The sequence below is a fragment of the Pezoporus flaviventris genome, unplaced genomic scaffold (genome assembly GCF_033815535.1).
Source record: "Pezoporus flaviventris isolate CSIRO_AGI_PZ_B2104156 unplaced genomic scaffold, CSIRO_AGI_Pfla_v1 ptg000031l, whole genome shotgun sequence".
Lineage (NCBI taxonomy): Eukaryota > Metazoa > Chordata > Aves > Psittaciformes > Psittacidae > Pezoporus > Pezoporus flaviventris.
Genome location: NW_026892579.1, coordinates 55528318 through 55542575, shown reverse-complemented (window position 1 = coordinate 55542575; position 14258 = coordinate 55528318). Strand labels below are relative to the sequence as shown.

Sequence of the window (14258 nt, the reverse complement as noted above, 5' to 3'; positions counted from 1 at the left end):
CAGTGCACAGGGGCTGTGGTGGTGTTCTTGGGTGCTCTGCACCCTGCATGGCAATGTCCACCCGCTGGCATTTCCACCAAACCCAGCAAGAACTGCTCTATGTGAAGGTGTGTGACGGTGGTGCTGCTGGGGCAGGAACCACGCTCTCCCAACTGAAAGTGGCCGTGAAACGTCTCCAGGAGCTGTTTTGCTCCCCAAGTGAAGGGGTTGCTCTGCACCCTGCAGCTCCATGGGGTGAGGTGGGACATCACAGCAGGCATGGGCTCTGTCCCACTGCAGACCTACCCCAGGATATAGGGTGACAGACAAGGGAATGCGGGGCTGAAGCTGCCCTGGGAGCAGTGGAGGAGGCTACAGGCTGGTGGCAAAGCCTTGAGCAGAACACGAGAACCCTGCCGCCTGTTCTGGTGCCCTCTGGGCTAAAGCCCAGGTGTGTTTAAGCAATGCCTCATCCTTTATCACTGTCTCACAGCTTCCTCTAAGAGGATTGCTGTGGTAGGTGTAATATACTTAAGGGATTGTTAGTAACAATGGTGTTTTGGCAGCATACCGCGAGCACTGGCTGCTGTCATGGTCCGTTTGGACCTTAGGGGTTTACAGGACAATGTACTCTGTCAAACTTCATTTTATGAGCTTATTAGGAGGGAAAACAAAGGACTCAATCCCGCTTGTACAGCCTAGGTAAATGGAAGAGGTCACTAATTCATCACTTAGGGGAAGAGAGGGAAGAGCTGTACTGCTGTTGGCACCAGAGCTGCTTGCCCACCTGTGTTTGTCCAGCCATGGCCTCCTTGAGCCCTCCCTGCCAGTGCCCAGCACCCAACACTGCAGAGATGTCTCCTCACACACCCCTCTGCTCACCCCCACATATGCACATGACCCTTCCAAAGCAGGGGGGGGAGCTGTCCTCGCAGGCTCCCCAGGGTCTTCTGGCAAGGGCCCTACCGCTCTCAGAGCACCCATAGTGTCTGGGGCCCCAACACAAAAAGGACATGGAGCTGTTGGAGCAAGTCCAGAGGAGGCCATGCAGACACTCCAAGGGCTGGAGCACCTCTGCTACGGAGACAGGCTGAGAGAGCTGTGCTTGTTCAGCCTGGAGAAGAGAAGGTGCCACAGAGACCTTAGAGCAGCTTCCAGTGCCTAAAGGGGCCAACAAGAAAGCTGGAGAGGGGCTTTTGACAAGGGCCTGTAGGGACAGGACAAGGGGGAATGGCTTTAACCTGACAGAGGGGAGAGTGAGATGAGATCTGAGGCAGAAGTTCTTCCCTGTGAGGGTGGTGAGGCCCTGGCACAGGTTGCCCAGAGAAGCTGTGGCTGCCCCATCCCTGGCAGTGTTCAAGGCCAGGTTGGATGGGGCTTGGAGCAACCTGGCCCAGTGGAAGGTGTCCCTGCATGTGACAGGGGCTTGGGACTGGATGAGCTTTAAGGTCCCTTCCAACCCAAACCATTCTGTGATTCTATGATTCAATGCTATGGTGATGGAGGTGTGAGGAGCTCAGAGCAGGTGGGACTGTCGTGGGCAGGGTGAGCACAGCATGGTGGGGTGTGGACAGGATGGGGCTGACTTGTGCAGTCATCAAAGCTGTGGTGTTCAGGACATGTTTCCGCAGGATGATACAGTGTGCGCGATGGGGGTGCTGGAATGGCTGTGAGGGATGTGGTCACTGACTTCTGGTTTGGACACAGAGAGAAATTCTAGGAGGGAAAGCACAGGGCCTCGATGTGTGGAAGGGGCCAAGGAAGGTGGAATCCTGAAGGGCTTGCAGGGGAAGAGGGTTAATGCCAGGGAAGTCCGGGAGATGCCCATGCCACAGCTCAAGGGTAGCCCTTTGCTCAGGGCCCCTGTTTGCACCTCAGGGCCCCCCTCTGCCCCCAGCCTGGGGCTCTGAGGAGCCTCCCTACCCCGGGGGTCCTGCTGGGGGACAAACGGAGCCCTGGTGTCCCTCCTCGCCTCCTTTCTCTCCCCTAGGATGGGCAAGAGGAAACTCTCTGGGCAGCTCCCCGTGGTGCAACCAGCAGATGATGGAGAGCAGTGACAGGGACCCTTCCTCTGGGGTCCTGGGGTGGAGGTGGCTTCCTCCCTCCTGCTGTCCTGCCCTGGGGGAAGGCAAGGCCGTGCCTGGTCTGCCCCATGTAGCTGAAGGACCAGGCTGCTGCCCAGGGAATGGGACCTGGGGAAAGGCAGCAGGAAAAGAGGCTGTGACTGGGAAGCAGTGGGGCAGGTGGGGGGGGGGAGAAAAAGCAACCAGCGATGAGCCCTTTCCCCGCTAGCAGGAGACCCTGGCAGAGAACGTGGAAGTGAAAGCTGGTTTTTATTGACTGATTAAAACAGTGGTACCCTAAAAACACTCCCAAGATCTCCTCAGTTACTCACTGAAGGGCAGCTTTTCAGCAGCTGAATGTTGAGGTGAGCTGAGAAAGGAGCCCTTCCCTAACACGCACGGCAAGAAAGGCTCCAGCCGCAACACATATCAATCCAAACAGAATGAATTGAGCGTCAAGAGGCCCACAGGGAGCTCACACTGTGCCAGGGAGCCTGGCTCCCTGTGAGCCCCTAGGGATGTTCCAGCCACCACCACCTCTGGGGTGGTAACCCTGGGGAGATGGATGCTTCAGAGAGGGAAGGTCAGTGCCTGCCCTTGCACAGCCTCAGGACTCTCTGCGGGGCCTTGGTGGCTGCTGGGGTACAATGCCTGGTGTTGCCCATGGTGGGATGGAGCCCTGCACCTGGGGCAGTGAATTGCAGAGCTATGAGTGGAGCAGGGACTGTGGGGGCAGCGGGGACAGGCAGTGGGGATGCTGTGTGCTGTCCCCATGCTGTCCCAGATCCCTGCTTCATCCTTGTCTCTGAATGCTCCTCCAGTGGGCCTTCTGGGAGCAATCCCACAGCTCCAGCTTGCTCTCCCCTCCCCTTTACCCAGGGGGGCACCAGCCATGGTGCCAGTGGGCAAAGGGCTCCAAGACTTGCAGCCCCAGATCCTCGCAGGAACAGCTGGGCACCTCTGCCAGCCCCAGTGTGGGATGCGTGGCCTTGGGATTGATGCCATCCTCCAGCCCCATTCCTCTGGGACTAAAGCTGTGAATGGGACCCACAGAGGAGGAATGCAAAGGAGGAGGCCCAGCAGCAGCAGGGAGGAGATGTCCCCCGAAGCTGTTGAGAGGCCGCAGGGTGGAGGAGGACATGCAGTTGGGGACGGTTGTGCCACAGGGCTGGGAACATGGAGGAGGCTCCCATGCTTCATGCTCCCAGCAGCTTCTTGACCATGTAGCCTGGCATGCTGTAGAGGAAGAGGGCGACCATGACAAGGAGCAACAGGGCCAGCACGATTTTGATGATGAGCCACTTGTAGCGTGTGCAGATGAGGTATTTGATGGACTTGAGTGGGTTCAGGAACCAGATGAAGGATGTGTCTGGGCGGCTGCAGGGGAAACAAACAACTCATCATTAATGCCATTGCCATGGAGAAGGAATGCATGGCCAGCAGTGCAACAGTGGACATAGTAGGCAAGCCTTGGGCATGCCTGCAGAGAGTAAAAGAGCCCAGACAGGAGGATGAGGAGGATGGACAAGGGGAATCAGTACAAGACGTGCCAGGTGGAGTAATACAGGTTTGTGAGGGAGCATGAGGATTCCAGTTGAAGCTGCGATCTGGTGGTGAGGACTGGATGGGAGGAAGAAGTGGTGGGAGATCACAGAAAGGGGATGGAGCCAACAAGAGAGGCAGAGCAGGAACAGAGTAAGGAAAAGCAGCAAGTCAGTGAATGGTAGGCACCAGCAGAGATGGCTCTGCCCATGACCCTCATTCCTACATCCTCCAGTGCAAACCTCCCTCACCTCCCCAGGGCTGGCTCCCACCCCACAGCACCCCACGTCTCCTGGGGAGTGGGGTTTTCCTCTTACTTGGGTTTCTCCAGTGGATCAGGCTCATTTCGGGCCAGCCCAGCGGGGGATTTCTCTGCCTCCTCTGCTGTCAGAAGGTGCAGCTCAGCCTCGACTTTCCCCTGCAGGGAGCAGAAAGTTGTGCTGAGACCTAGGAAATGCACCCCACCTCAGTCCCCAGGGACACAGTGACAGAGGGGACCTGAGGGATGCAAAATGCCTCCGTTTCCCCCATACTTACAGTGACCTCCAGCTCATCATTCTCATCTCTGGCCACAAATGGCCACCAGCCCTTTACCCGCTTCTGCTTGAAGATGGAGATCATGGGCAGCTCCGCCTCGTTGGTCACCATCTCCAGGCTGCACTGTTTCGATGTCTTGGCTCCCCGGGGGAAGCGGTTCAGGTCCAGCTCGATGGCCCCTGGCAGGAGAAAGGGGAGCACAGATGTTGGTACCCACAAAATGTGGAGTCTTGGCTGGAGGTGGGCTGGACAGCATCTTCTCTGGAGAAGAGAAGGCTCCGCAGAGACCTTAGAGCAGCTTCCAGTGCCTAACCGGGCTGACAAGAAAGCTGAAAGGGGGCTTTTGACAAGGGCCTGTAGGGACAGGACAAGGGGGAATGGCTTTAACCTGACAGAGGGAAGATTGAGATGAGATCTGAGGAAGGTGTCTCTGCCCATGGCAGCAGAGACCAGGGCTCTCATCCTGCATGCTCTTACCAGCGTAATCTTAAGGGCTTTGTAGGAAGTTGAGGATGTTGTGGACTTGAGGAACAGAGATGTCCTTCCAGGTTCTGTTCCTGCATAGGCTGTGTCCCATCCCACACTGCTCTTTACTTGTCCAGCCATGGGCTCCTTGCTGGCTGCCCCATTGCCCCAGCTCAGTGGACCCTCACTTACCAAGGAAATCATCGGCTGAGAAGTGATCAGCGTCCCAGACCTGCAGAGTGAGGCGAGCTGGGATCTTGTACTCGGTCTCATCCCAGGAGAACATGGACTCCTTCTTGGAGATGACAATCTTCTCCTCTGCCATCAGATAGTCAAAAGGGAAGATATAGCGCCAGTTGAAGTTGCCTTCACCAGTGAGTGAGTGGTAATGGACATCTGTGTCTTGCTTGTCCTCCTGTTGACCCTTCAGCCACCTGTGGGGCCAGAGGGATAGCAGACATTATAGGAGGGAGGAGTGGGCACAGGACCGTCCTGTCTGTGCAACCAGGATGCCTCCAGGACAGACTGGAAGGACCTAAAAGTGTGAGCAATGGGCTGGTGCTGCTCCAGCATCTCCAAAGGGCAGGATGAGCATAGGGGCAGGAGTTTCGTTTCAGGCTGGTGGGTGACTTATGGGGTGTTTAACAGACTGGTGAAAAATCACGCTATAGTCACCCACCAGCCTGAAATGCTGATCCATTGATATGAGGTCCTGCAAAGAATTTGGCTATGGAGGTGTGGGTCCCCTCATCTGTGTACAGGTAAGTTTTTGAAGTGGCTTTCCCCAGCTGCTGGGTGAGAATGAAGCGGAGATGAGAACTAACCACTGTCTGGCTCCACATGCTGGAATTGAAGGTTGTAGGGCTGAAATGCCAAGTAAGAGCATCAAGGCAAGGTCAAAAAGTGGAAGACAGGCAGGCATGAACAAGCAGCGAGGCCTTGGCCATTAACCCCTGACATAGATGTCAGACATCTTCTTTCCTACCAGGAAAGCATCATCCAAAACCACCTTGTTGGTGTTCCAGACAATAACCTGCAGCTGAGAGCTGGGCAGCGAGGCCAGACACACACAGGGGGTCGTGCAGCCAAGAGGTGGAGAGGCAAGAGCCCAACAAAGAGGACAACAGCAGCATTGGCACTATCTGACCTTGCACCGTAGTCCATGTTGTACCTTCCTTCCTGCCCCAAAACCCCCCTGGGGACCCCAGTGAGCAGCAGCACCCATGCCAGGGAAAAGCAGAGGAGGTGACACTGGCATATCAATGCTGTACCTACCCCCGGACAAAAATGTCACTGGATTTCTCGCCAGTGAAGTAGTCATCGTCCTCCAGGATGACCTCATCTGTGTTCCACACTATCACTCTGAGCTCGTATCTGGCAGGAGGAAGGGAGACAAGGAGGTGAGGCACAGGGGAAGGGGCAGGAGGGAATGGGGAAACACTGCCAGTGTGATAGAGGAGATGGATTAAACTCCTAGGATAATAACCAGGCATAACCCTGCTTGAAACAGGCTGTCCACTTGCAACCCTCTCATCAGCTCATAAAACTGTAGAATAGTTTGGGTTGGAAGGGACCTTCAAAGGTCATCTGGTCCAACCCCCCTGCAATGAGCAGGGACATCCTCAATTAGATCAGGTTGCCCAGAACCACACAAGCCTGGCCTTGAGTGTCACCAGGGATGGTGCATCCACCACCACTCTGGGCAACCTGTGCCAGTATCTTACCAGCCTCATTGTAAAAAAAGTGTTTCCTCTCACCAAGCCTGAATCTCCCCTCTTAATTTAAAACCACCACCCCTCATCCTGTCGGAACAGGCCCTGCCAAAAAGTCTCCCCCATCTTTCTTATATGCCCCTTTTAAGAACTGAAAAGCTGCTCTGAGGTCTTCCTAGAGCCTTCTCTTCTCCAGGCTGAACAACCCCAACTCTCATTCTAGGAACATCTCAGCTGCAGCTCATGGGGAAGTCATCTCTCTATGACTTGGGATCTCTGGAAATCCCAGCGTGGTCAAGGGATGCAGGCAGAGGGCTGGGCTGAGCCATGGAGCAGCAGAGGAGAGGGGGAGAAACAGGGCTCCATCCCCAGCCTCCAGCTTTCCGTGGGGTTGGTTGCCTGGGAGGTTCCTTACTTCTTTGGTTTCCTGGGAGAAATATCAATGGCAGGGCCGGGTGCTGGCATGTCCATGGGGAACATGTCCACCCACATCTCCAGGCGGCCCTGCAAGGTTGGAGAGGTGCAGTCAGCTCCCTTGTCCCCCACAATGTGCAGTCCCTCCCTCCCTTGCCCTTCAACATCAGTCTCGCCATGCCAGATGTGCTGCAGCACTGAACCCCGCCAGATGTTGAGCAGGGCAGCATTCCCCCATGCCATGAGTCCTTTCCCCCTGCCTGCAGAAGTGTCTCATGGCATGGTGTGGTGCTGAGGTGCATAGGATGAAGGGACTTGGGGGCATGAAAAGGATGCAGGCTGGAGCAGGGGAGGCACTGATTTAGTCTGCTATAGTCAACAAGTAAGGGCTGTTGATGCCCAAGTGCCAGTCTTTGCAGGATGCCTCCCCTGCCTCTGCTGCCCACAACAAGGTGGGTTATGGCTGGTCTACTGAGCTGAGCATCTCTGCTCCCTGCTCAGAGGGGCTCTGCAGCATGGGGTGCCTCCACCTCTGCTCTGGATCTTTGAGGACCTGCTCGATGCCTGGCTTGTCAGGGTTCAGCAGCGGACGTGTCTCCACGTGCTCGGGGACCAGCTTGCAGCCTGCCCATGGGATGTCCTCCCAGTGGCGCAGCACAGCCAGGGCCAGGTGCTCATCCGTCTGCTTCTTCTGACCTATGTGGGCAAAGGGAAGGATGAGATGGGCAGAGACACCAGGGACAGAGAGGACCCTGTTCCTCCACCCCTACCTACTCCACAGATGCAGCACTGCCTATCAGCTACTCTTCATTTCCTTCCATACAGTTTGTCCTACAGCTGACACCTCTTAAGTCCTCTCCTTCTCTTCTCTCTTAATTTACAGAAGGTCCAGATCCCCTGATAGTCTACCTTTTCCCAGGCTTAACAAGCTCCACATCCGTCTCCTCCCTTCTGCACCCCTCCTGGCCTGCTTTCATCTTTCTTGGGCACATCTGAGTGTGTTGGGACACAACCACTGTTTGGGGATGTAGTTACATGGAGAACAGATTCCTAAACCCTGGAAAGGACAGAGCGGGCTCTTGTCATTGCTCTTGGGGCATACGCTGCCAGGAGGATGTTTTCAAAGTCAGTGCCATGGACACTTATGATTCTAAGAGCAACCCACTGGTCTGGGTGGTCTATAAGACTCTGTGTAACTGGTCTCATACTGAAAGGTCCATTTAAGGTGGTGGATGGAAAGTGACCACAGTGCTGCTTTGGGGGGTGGGACCACTATTTCTGTCTCCAACCCTGGATGATGAGGGGACAACCCAAACTCCTGCTTCCCTCCACAACCTTCATCCCATGTGGCAGATACCATTTTCATCCTCAATCTCCGTGGGGCCAGTAAAGACCCTGTTGGCAACTTTCACTCTTCCTCCTGGCCCATAGTGCGGCCCATCCACTTTGCCATCTTTGCATAGCTTGGACAGGATCTGGGAGGGCTTCATGGGGTCACGCCAGGTGTTGTAACCATGTCTGCGAATAGGAGGGCAAGGTCAGTGAAGCAGCAGTGAAATTTGGAGGAAAAAAGCCATTTTCTTCCCCTCTGTCAGCAAAACAAATGCTGCTGCCATGGAGGACCCAGGATTCACAGGGAAAGGATCAGAGGCAGCAAATGTGAAACTTCAGAGCAGACTAAGTACCTCTATGCCACCACTCTATGCTTTGCTAACACCCTTCCACCCCAGCCCCTTTACTCTGAGCACCCCACTTGACTCCTGGTGCTCAGCACTGCTCCTTTGTCCCTGCTGCTATTTCAGCTCTGTCCTCACCCCTCTGCCCATTCCTACCAGTGCTCCTCAGTTCCTTTCTCCCTGTCCTGCGCTCCTTACAACCCACTCCACTGCTACCCTGCTGTGCTGGTCACAGATCCTGTCTTAAGGGTGAGGATACAGCACAGACTCCTCTATTAGCAGGCAGTAAAGGAGGGAGATTCCTGCAGGAGGTCTAGGCTTGGCATGGAAGATGAGGCAGGCATGGGTGCAGGCAGCAGGTTGGGCAGAGAAAGCGTTGCTCGTACATGGAGTAAGTGTGTGAGACTCCACAAGTAGCTCGGTGCTTGCTGTAGTAGCGGTTCTCCAGGTCGATCTTGGTCTCTCCAATGAGGTCGTCAGTCCCCACCAGGTCCCAGTCATACACAGCCACTGTTAGCATGGACTCCATGGGGAAGGTGGCCTCAATGTCAAAGGATCTAGGCCAGGGGAAAGAGAAAAGCTCTTGAAGGGTTTGGCTGCTACTCAAGACAGACATATGGGTGAGGGGGGTCTGCTCCAGTCTATGGACAGTGTTTAATTTTCATCTACTGCTGCAGGACATTCAAGATAGGGGCTTTAAATCTCTGTATGGTTTGTTTCACATCCAGCAGCTCTAGACAGAAGGTAGCACAGGTTGGTTGCTTGACCTGAATGTCTTGATAGCCCTGAAACTGAGTTTATGCATCCCTGGAGAGCCAGGCCATACTGTCATGATTCCTAAAGCACACTTAACCTTAATCATAGAATCATAGAAGGGTTTGGGTGAGAAGGAGTCTTAGAGCTCATCCGGTTCCAACCACCTCCCACAGGCAGGGACGCCTTCCACTAGACCAGGTTGCTCCAAGCCCCTTCCAGCCTGGCCTTGAACACTGCCAGGGATGGGGCAGCTGCAGCTTCTCTGAGCAACCTGTGCCAGGGCCTCAGCAACCTCACAGGGAAGAACTTCTGCCTAAGATCTCATCTCAGTCTCCCCTCTGTCAGGTTAAAGCCATTCCCCCTTGTCCTGTCCCTACAGGCTCTTGCACAAAGTCCCTCTCCATATTTCTTGCATGTTTATCAGATACGTACATCTCTTAAAAACCCTTTACTATACACAGCTGGCTGAAATGAGGATGCCTATGCTGCTTGCAAGGGAAGTTCTGTGTGGTGAGTCCCATCTATTGAGCTCAAGCAGCTGTGTGTATGACAGCTAGGGTGCAGGTCCAAGGACTAGCAAGGTTGGCTCAGGCTTGGCCCACCACTTCCAGGTGCAGACAGGTAACAAGGCTTGGGCAACTCACTTTCCAAAGACAGGGTTCAACTGCTTGGAGATGTAGTTCTCCTTGTCTTTGATGTCCGTCTTCCCCAGCTTGATGGCAATGTAGGGGTCAGCTTTCCCATTGATGTCAGCCGGATGGAGGTCTGTGGCCTGTAGAGAACAGATGAGATATATCAGTGCCACCTGCTATAGTGAGGAGTTCAGGGATGGCTTCATTCTCCATCCTTGAGATCATCTGGCCTTGCCTGGACATAGGCATTCAGCTATGCACTTTGGGCCCCCTAACTAGAGTGTCTTGGTTTAAACTGGGGATAAATCCTGCCTTGTGTTAATACCTGTCCCAGTTTGGGCAGTGGTTTGGGGCTGGCTGTGTCTCCTCAGAGAGACATAACCCCATCTTCACTAGCATCTCTTTCATCAGCAGAAAGAAACAGGCTCCTCTAAACAAATACCCAGAGCAACAACCTGATCAAAATATCAAGAAGGTTGTTCCCTTCCCGTCTTGTTTTCTCCATACTAGGGCCAAGGGCTTCTGGCTTCTCTCCATAAAGGAGATAAGTATCCTCAAACTCTCCAGTCCTGACCTCCATTATGGCACACAACAGCAGATGCCTGTGCTAGGACACATTCAGCCCATCCTGGTAATTTTTGGTGACCAGATTGGTGTCTACTGTTGCAGCGTCAGTCTGGTGGTGATCTACAAGAGAATCATTGCCCCAGTGGACATGGGATGCTGCATTAGATGGAGAATCAGGCTGGTGGGAAATGTAGCCAAAAGTAGGTTCCATTTGTAAAACACCGGAACAAGGTGCAGCCTAAGAGCTTCCAGCAGGACTGAGATCCCTTTCATGTGCCTGGCTACAGTACCTCACACACATGCTTCAGGTGACAAGGATGACTAATATAGGGGTCAGGAAAAGACTTTTCCCAGAGCACGCTCCATATATAAAGAGATGTGCGTTAGCTGGGTCAGATCAATAGCCACACAGCATGTGTTCAAGGAGGTGCTATGCTCTTCCACCAGATGTACTAGACCCTGCTCCCATTGCTCTGCAGCAAAGCATCACAGGTGTTGTGGCTATGGAAGGAACCAGCATCTCACAGTCTGAGCTGATCCAAATTATTCACTTGAGTTAAGCACTAGGACAGACATTCTGGTCCATCCTACACACCAGAAGAGAGGTCTCTGGATCCTGCATGAACTTGAATGCGTCTTACTCCCAGTGCTTGGAGCACACAGCTATTGAGACACCACACAAGTCCCTGTCAATGAGCTGCTTCAGGCCTCATGCTGCATCCTGGGCCCTGATGCACTGAGAGCTAAAACCAACATCCCTACAGCTTTGGGACCATCTCCTGGAACTGAGTGCAGGGTTACGCCTTGCCACACCACACTGTTATACTCACCCGCACAACATAGACTCGGACCAGCACATTGATAGGGTCGTTGCTGGGGATCCCCTGGAACATGCCGAAGTTGGGGTCATATCCTGCCTCCTTGGTGATATCATCTGGGAGAGGCATTTTGTAGACACATATGGAGCCCTGGTGCGAGGCAACACACAGCCCGATGAGAGTCCTGTTGCCTAGGGGCTCAGGGTAAGCAGACCCATCCCCACCCACTCTTCCTGAGGACCCAGACAATATCCTTGTTTCTAGCCACATGTTGGAGCAGACAGACCAGACCTGGAAAATTCCTCCACCTCACAAGCACCTCTTCAGGGGTTGCAACCATGAGAAGGGAAATTGGACAGAGGAAAGGAGGCCCGCAGAGGAATCAGGCTAGCAAGGTGCTTGTGGGAACCCAGCAACCAAACTCACTTTGAACCTCCCCACGATCCGCTCCTCTTCTGTTGCATTGTCATCGTTGTCCCCGATCTTCCCACGGAGCAGGTTGAAGGTATGCAGCCAGTCCTCAAAGTTATCAAACTCTGTTTCCAGCTCTTTGTTGAAGACCTGTGATGACAGAAGGTTAAAGGAGGGGAAAGATATGGTATCTGCCCACATCAAAGCAGAGGGAGCTTCTGCTCCCAGTGTCCAATTCTCTAGGAGGTGAAAGGATCTCCAGGGTCATTGGGCTGGATCTTGATGCCAGAAGCATCAAAATAACATACAAGAGGGAAGCTGAGTGGTCCCCTCCTCTGTGCAAGACCCAGGCTTAACATTCTTCTGAACACCAGAATCACAGACTGCGTTAATCCTAATAAACACCATAGGCCAGATGAACCAGACTGTACCAGAGCCCATCCTTGCCCTTTGTCCTGGCTGGGCCTGCCATAGCCAGGCTGGAAAACTCTCCTCTCTAGCCAGGGCACATCCAAGCTGCTCCAAGGATGATCCTGTCCCAGGGCAACCCCTTTTCTGTAAAGCTTGTTATCTCTGACTCCTTCAAACTGTGGAGAGAAGCTGGCAGTCCCTAGGCACATCTCACCAAGGGTTAGGTAACCCATAGATAGCCAAGGTGCCTCATGCAGGGTTGACCCATCCTGCTCTGATTTCCAGGTGGCTGGACTGCCATCCTGCTAGAATTCCAGCCTGGCACTGAGCAGTCAAGGCCTTCTCCTTCCCTGCTGATACACATACCTTCAGTTCATCAATCCTAGGCTTGTTTTTCTTCTCAGGAAGCTCAGGGGCTGACTGTTGCTTCTTTTTCTTATCGTCTTTGGGTGCCTTGGACTTCTCTTTGTTCTTTGCCTGAGCCTTGGAGCCTTTCATGGGAGAGTCATCAAGTTTGATTTCTGAGTCCGAGGGGAAGCAGCAGGGTGGGAGCAGATGGAAATGAGGGTGAGGAGGGGTGGAGGAGACAGGGATGGGGGACTTTGATCAAAGTCCTTCAGACAGGAGGAGCATGAAAGCTGACAGCTGCTACTGCCTGCAACTCCCATCCAGCCCTTTCCTGTCTTCCCTTGACTCTGGCCACTGCTGCCCAGGTCACAGCATCTCTAGGATGGTCTCTGTGCAGAAGTCATTTGGAGGACTATAAAACAACGACACAGTGCTAGCCTCTGGCTGGCTTGAACAGCAGTGAGAAGACGTGATCCTGCCCACTGCACCTCGTTTTTGCCCTTGTAATGGAGACTTTGCGTGCTGTATGCAGTCTAGAGAATAAAACCCCAGCCTGGGTATCAACTACACTGGGAACAGACTGTCCTGCAAGGTACATTCAAATAAAACGTCTTCCACGCCCTCTACAATCCCTGTCCCTCACTGCCCCTGCCAGCTTTCATGTCTGCTGGGCAATGCAGATGGGGACAGACAGATGACAAATGACTTCATGTGGAAGAGGAAAGGAGGAAGGAAGGAATGGGAGTGCCAAGGGGAAATGGATCCTTCTCAGAATGCAGAAAGAAAACAACAGGGGACAGCAGACACCCCCCAGGAGCCCTGCCATGACAGCAAGCCCAGAAGAGCTGCTCAGAGTAGTCTTCCAACAGAAACCAAGCTCTGTATTAAAATCAGCTCATGGATTTTGTAGTGCCCAGGCATGACAGCAATGTGGGGACAGCAACCCATGGGGACATGGAATGTATGGAGAGTATGGGTGAAAGTCCCCAGGGAAACCCCTCAAAGCCCCACTGGTGGGACTTGCAAGGAGCCTTCAGGATGCAAATAGACAGTCACCCTTGACCAACACATCCCAGCTCACCAGTATTCTTGGCCCACAACACCTGTAGTACAAAACTTGTCTCACCAATTTTAGACATCTGCAGCACCCCATCTGAGCTACAGACCCCTGACTTCCTTCAGTGCATTTCAGGCACAATTCATGTTATTGTAACACAGTATTGACAATAGGTCACAGAACTTTCCCTAAAAGTGTGTATCTTTCTTCACTGCCTGTGCTAGAACAGCAGACAAAGAGGCCTCTATGTGCAGGTAAAAGTAGTCAGAACAGAAGAATTGCAGACCTTCTGTCTGGCTGAATATTCCCATAAAACTGGAGCAAAATAAATAAACCCAAAGTACTTTAAGCCTGCAAAATGAGGATGGAAAACCCCATGAAGGTGAGTTAGAAGTATCTATTACTTGGTGTGATCAACAGACTTCAGGAGCACAATCTTATAGCTACCACATCTGCTTGGCAAAAGCAATAGGGGATATACAACACACTTTGAGCATCTGCTTTGGCAGAAAAGCAGCAGCAGGCTCTGAAAGGGATGCTGAAGCACCAGAAGGAGCCCTGGTCCTACCTTTCCCTGCCATGCTCCCTCTCTTGTTCGTGACCTGCTTACCCTCTGCCATCTCCATTTCTTCCTTCTCCTCTGCTTCTGCTGCAGCGGCCTCCTGCTGCCGGAGTTGCTGGGGGAGAAACAAAGAGGACAGGGAGTGGGTGCTTGTGCTGGGGTCTCTGTGGTTGCTGGGAATACCTAACTTGGGGTTCAAGGCCAGGTTGGACGGGGCTTGGAGCAAACTGGTCTAGTGGAAGGTGTCCCTACCAGTGGTAGGGTGTTGGAACTGAATGAGCTTTAAGGTGCCTTCCAACCAAAACCAT

At 53.5% G+C, this 14258-nt stretch overlaps 2 protein-coding genes across 11 annotated transcripts in view; one reads left to right on the top strand and one right to left on the bottom strand.

The window, feature by feature from the left end:
- Positions 1-2642: 2642 nt before the first annotated feature.
- The window catches only part of OTOF (otoferlin), a 97940-nt gene continuing 86324 nt past the window's right edge, over positions 2643-14258 (bottom strand). For 6 of the 10 annotated variants that reach the window (XM_061461184.1, XM_061461187.1, XM_061461189.1 and 3 more), the window contains 14 exons: positions 13999-14065; positions 12350-12504; positions 11588-11722; positions 11174-11311; positions 9789-9916; positions 8775-8945; positions 8070-8230; positions 7266-7408; positions 6714-6802; positions 5862-5960; positions 4779-5020; positions 4122-4300; positions 3902-4002; positions 2643-3419 (listed from right to left, as the gene is read on the bottom strand). In XM_061461184.1, coding sequence (XP_061317168.1) covers positions 3239-3419; positions 3902-4002; positions 4122-4300; positions 4779-5020; positions 5862-5960; positions 6714-6802; positions 7266-7408; positions 8070-8230; positions 8775-8945; positions 9789-9916; positions 11174-11311; positions 11588-11722; positions 12350-12504; positions 13999-14065 — 1989 coding nt within the window. In that variant the 3' untranslated portion in view covers positions 2643-3238. The remainder of the gene's footprint in view (positions 3420-3901; positions 4003-4121; positions 4301-4778; positions 5021-5861; positions 5961-6713; positions 6803-7265; positions 7409-8069; positions 8231-8774; positions 8946-9788; positions 9917-11173; positions 11312-11587; positions 11723-12349; positions 12505-13998; positions 14066-14258) is intronic. The other 4 variants (XM_061461186.1, XM_061461191.1, XM_061461188.1 and 1 more) reach the window with 1 other exon arrangement.
- The window catches only part of ESCO2 (establishment of sister chromatid cohesion N-acetyltransferase 2), a 255473-nt gene continuing 248218 nt past the window's right edge, over positions 7004-14258 (top strand). The window contains exon 1 of the mRNA XM_061461219.1: positions 7004-7008. The gene's annotated coding sequence lies outside the window, so the exon portion shown is untranslated. The remainder of the gene's footprint in view (positions 7009-14258) is intronic.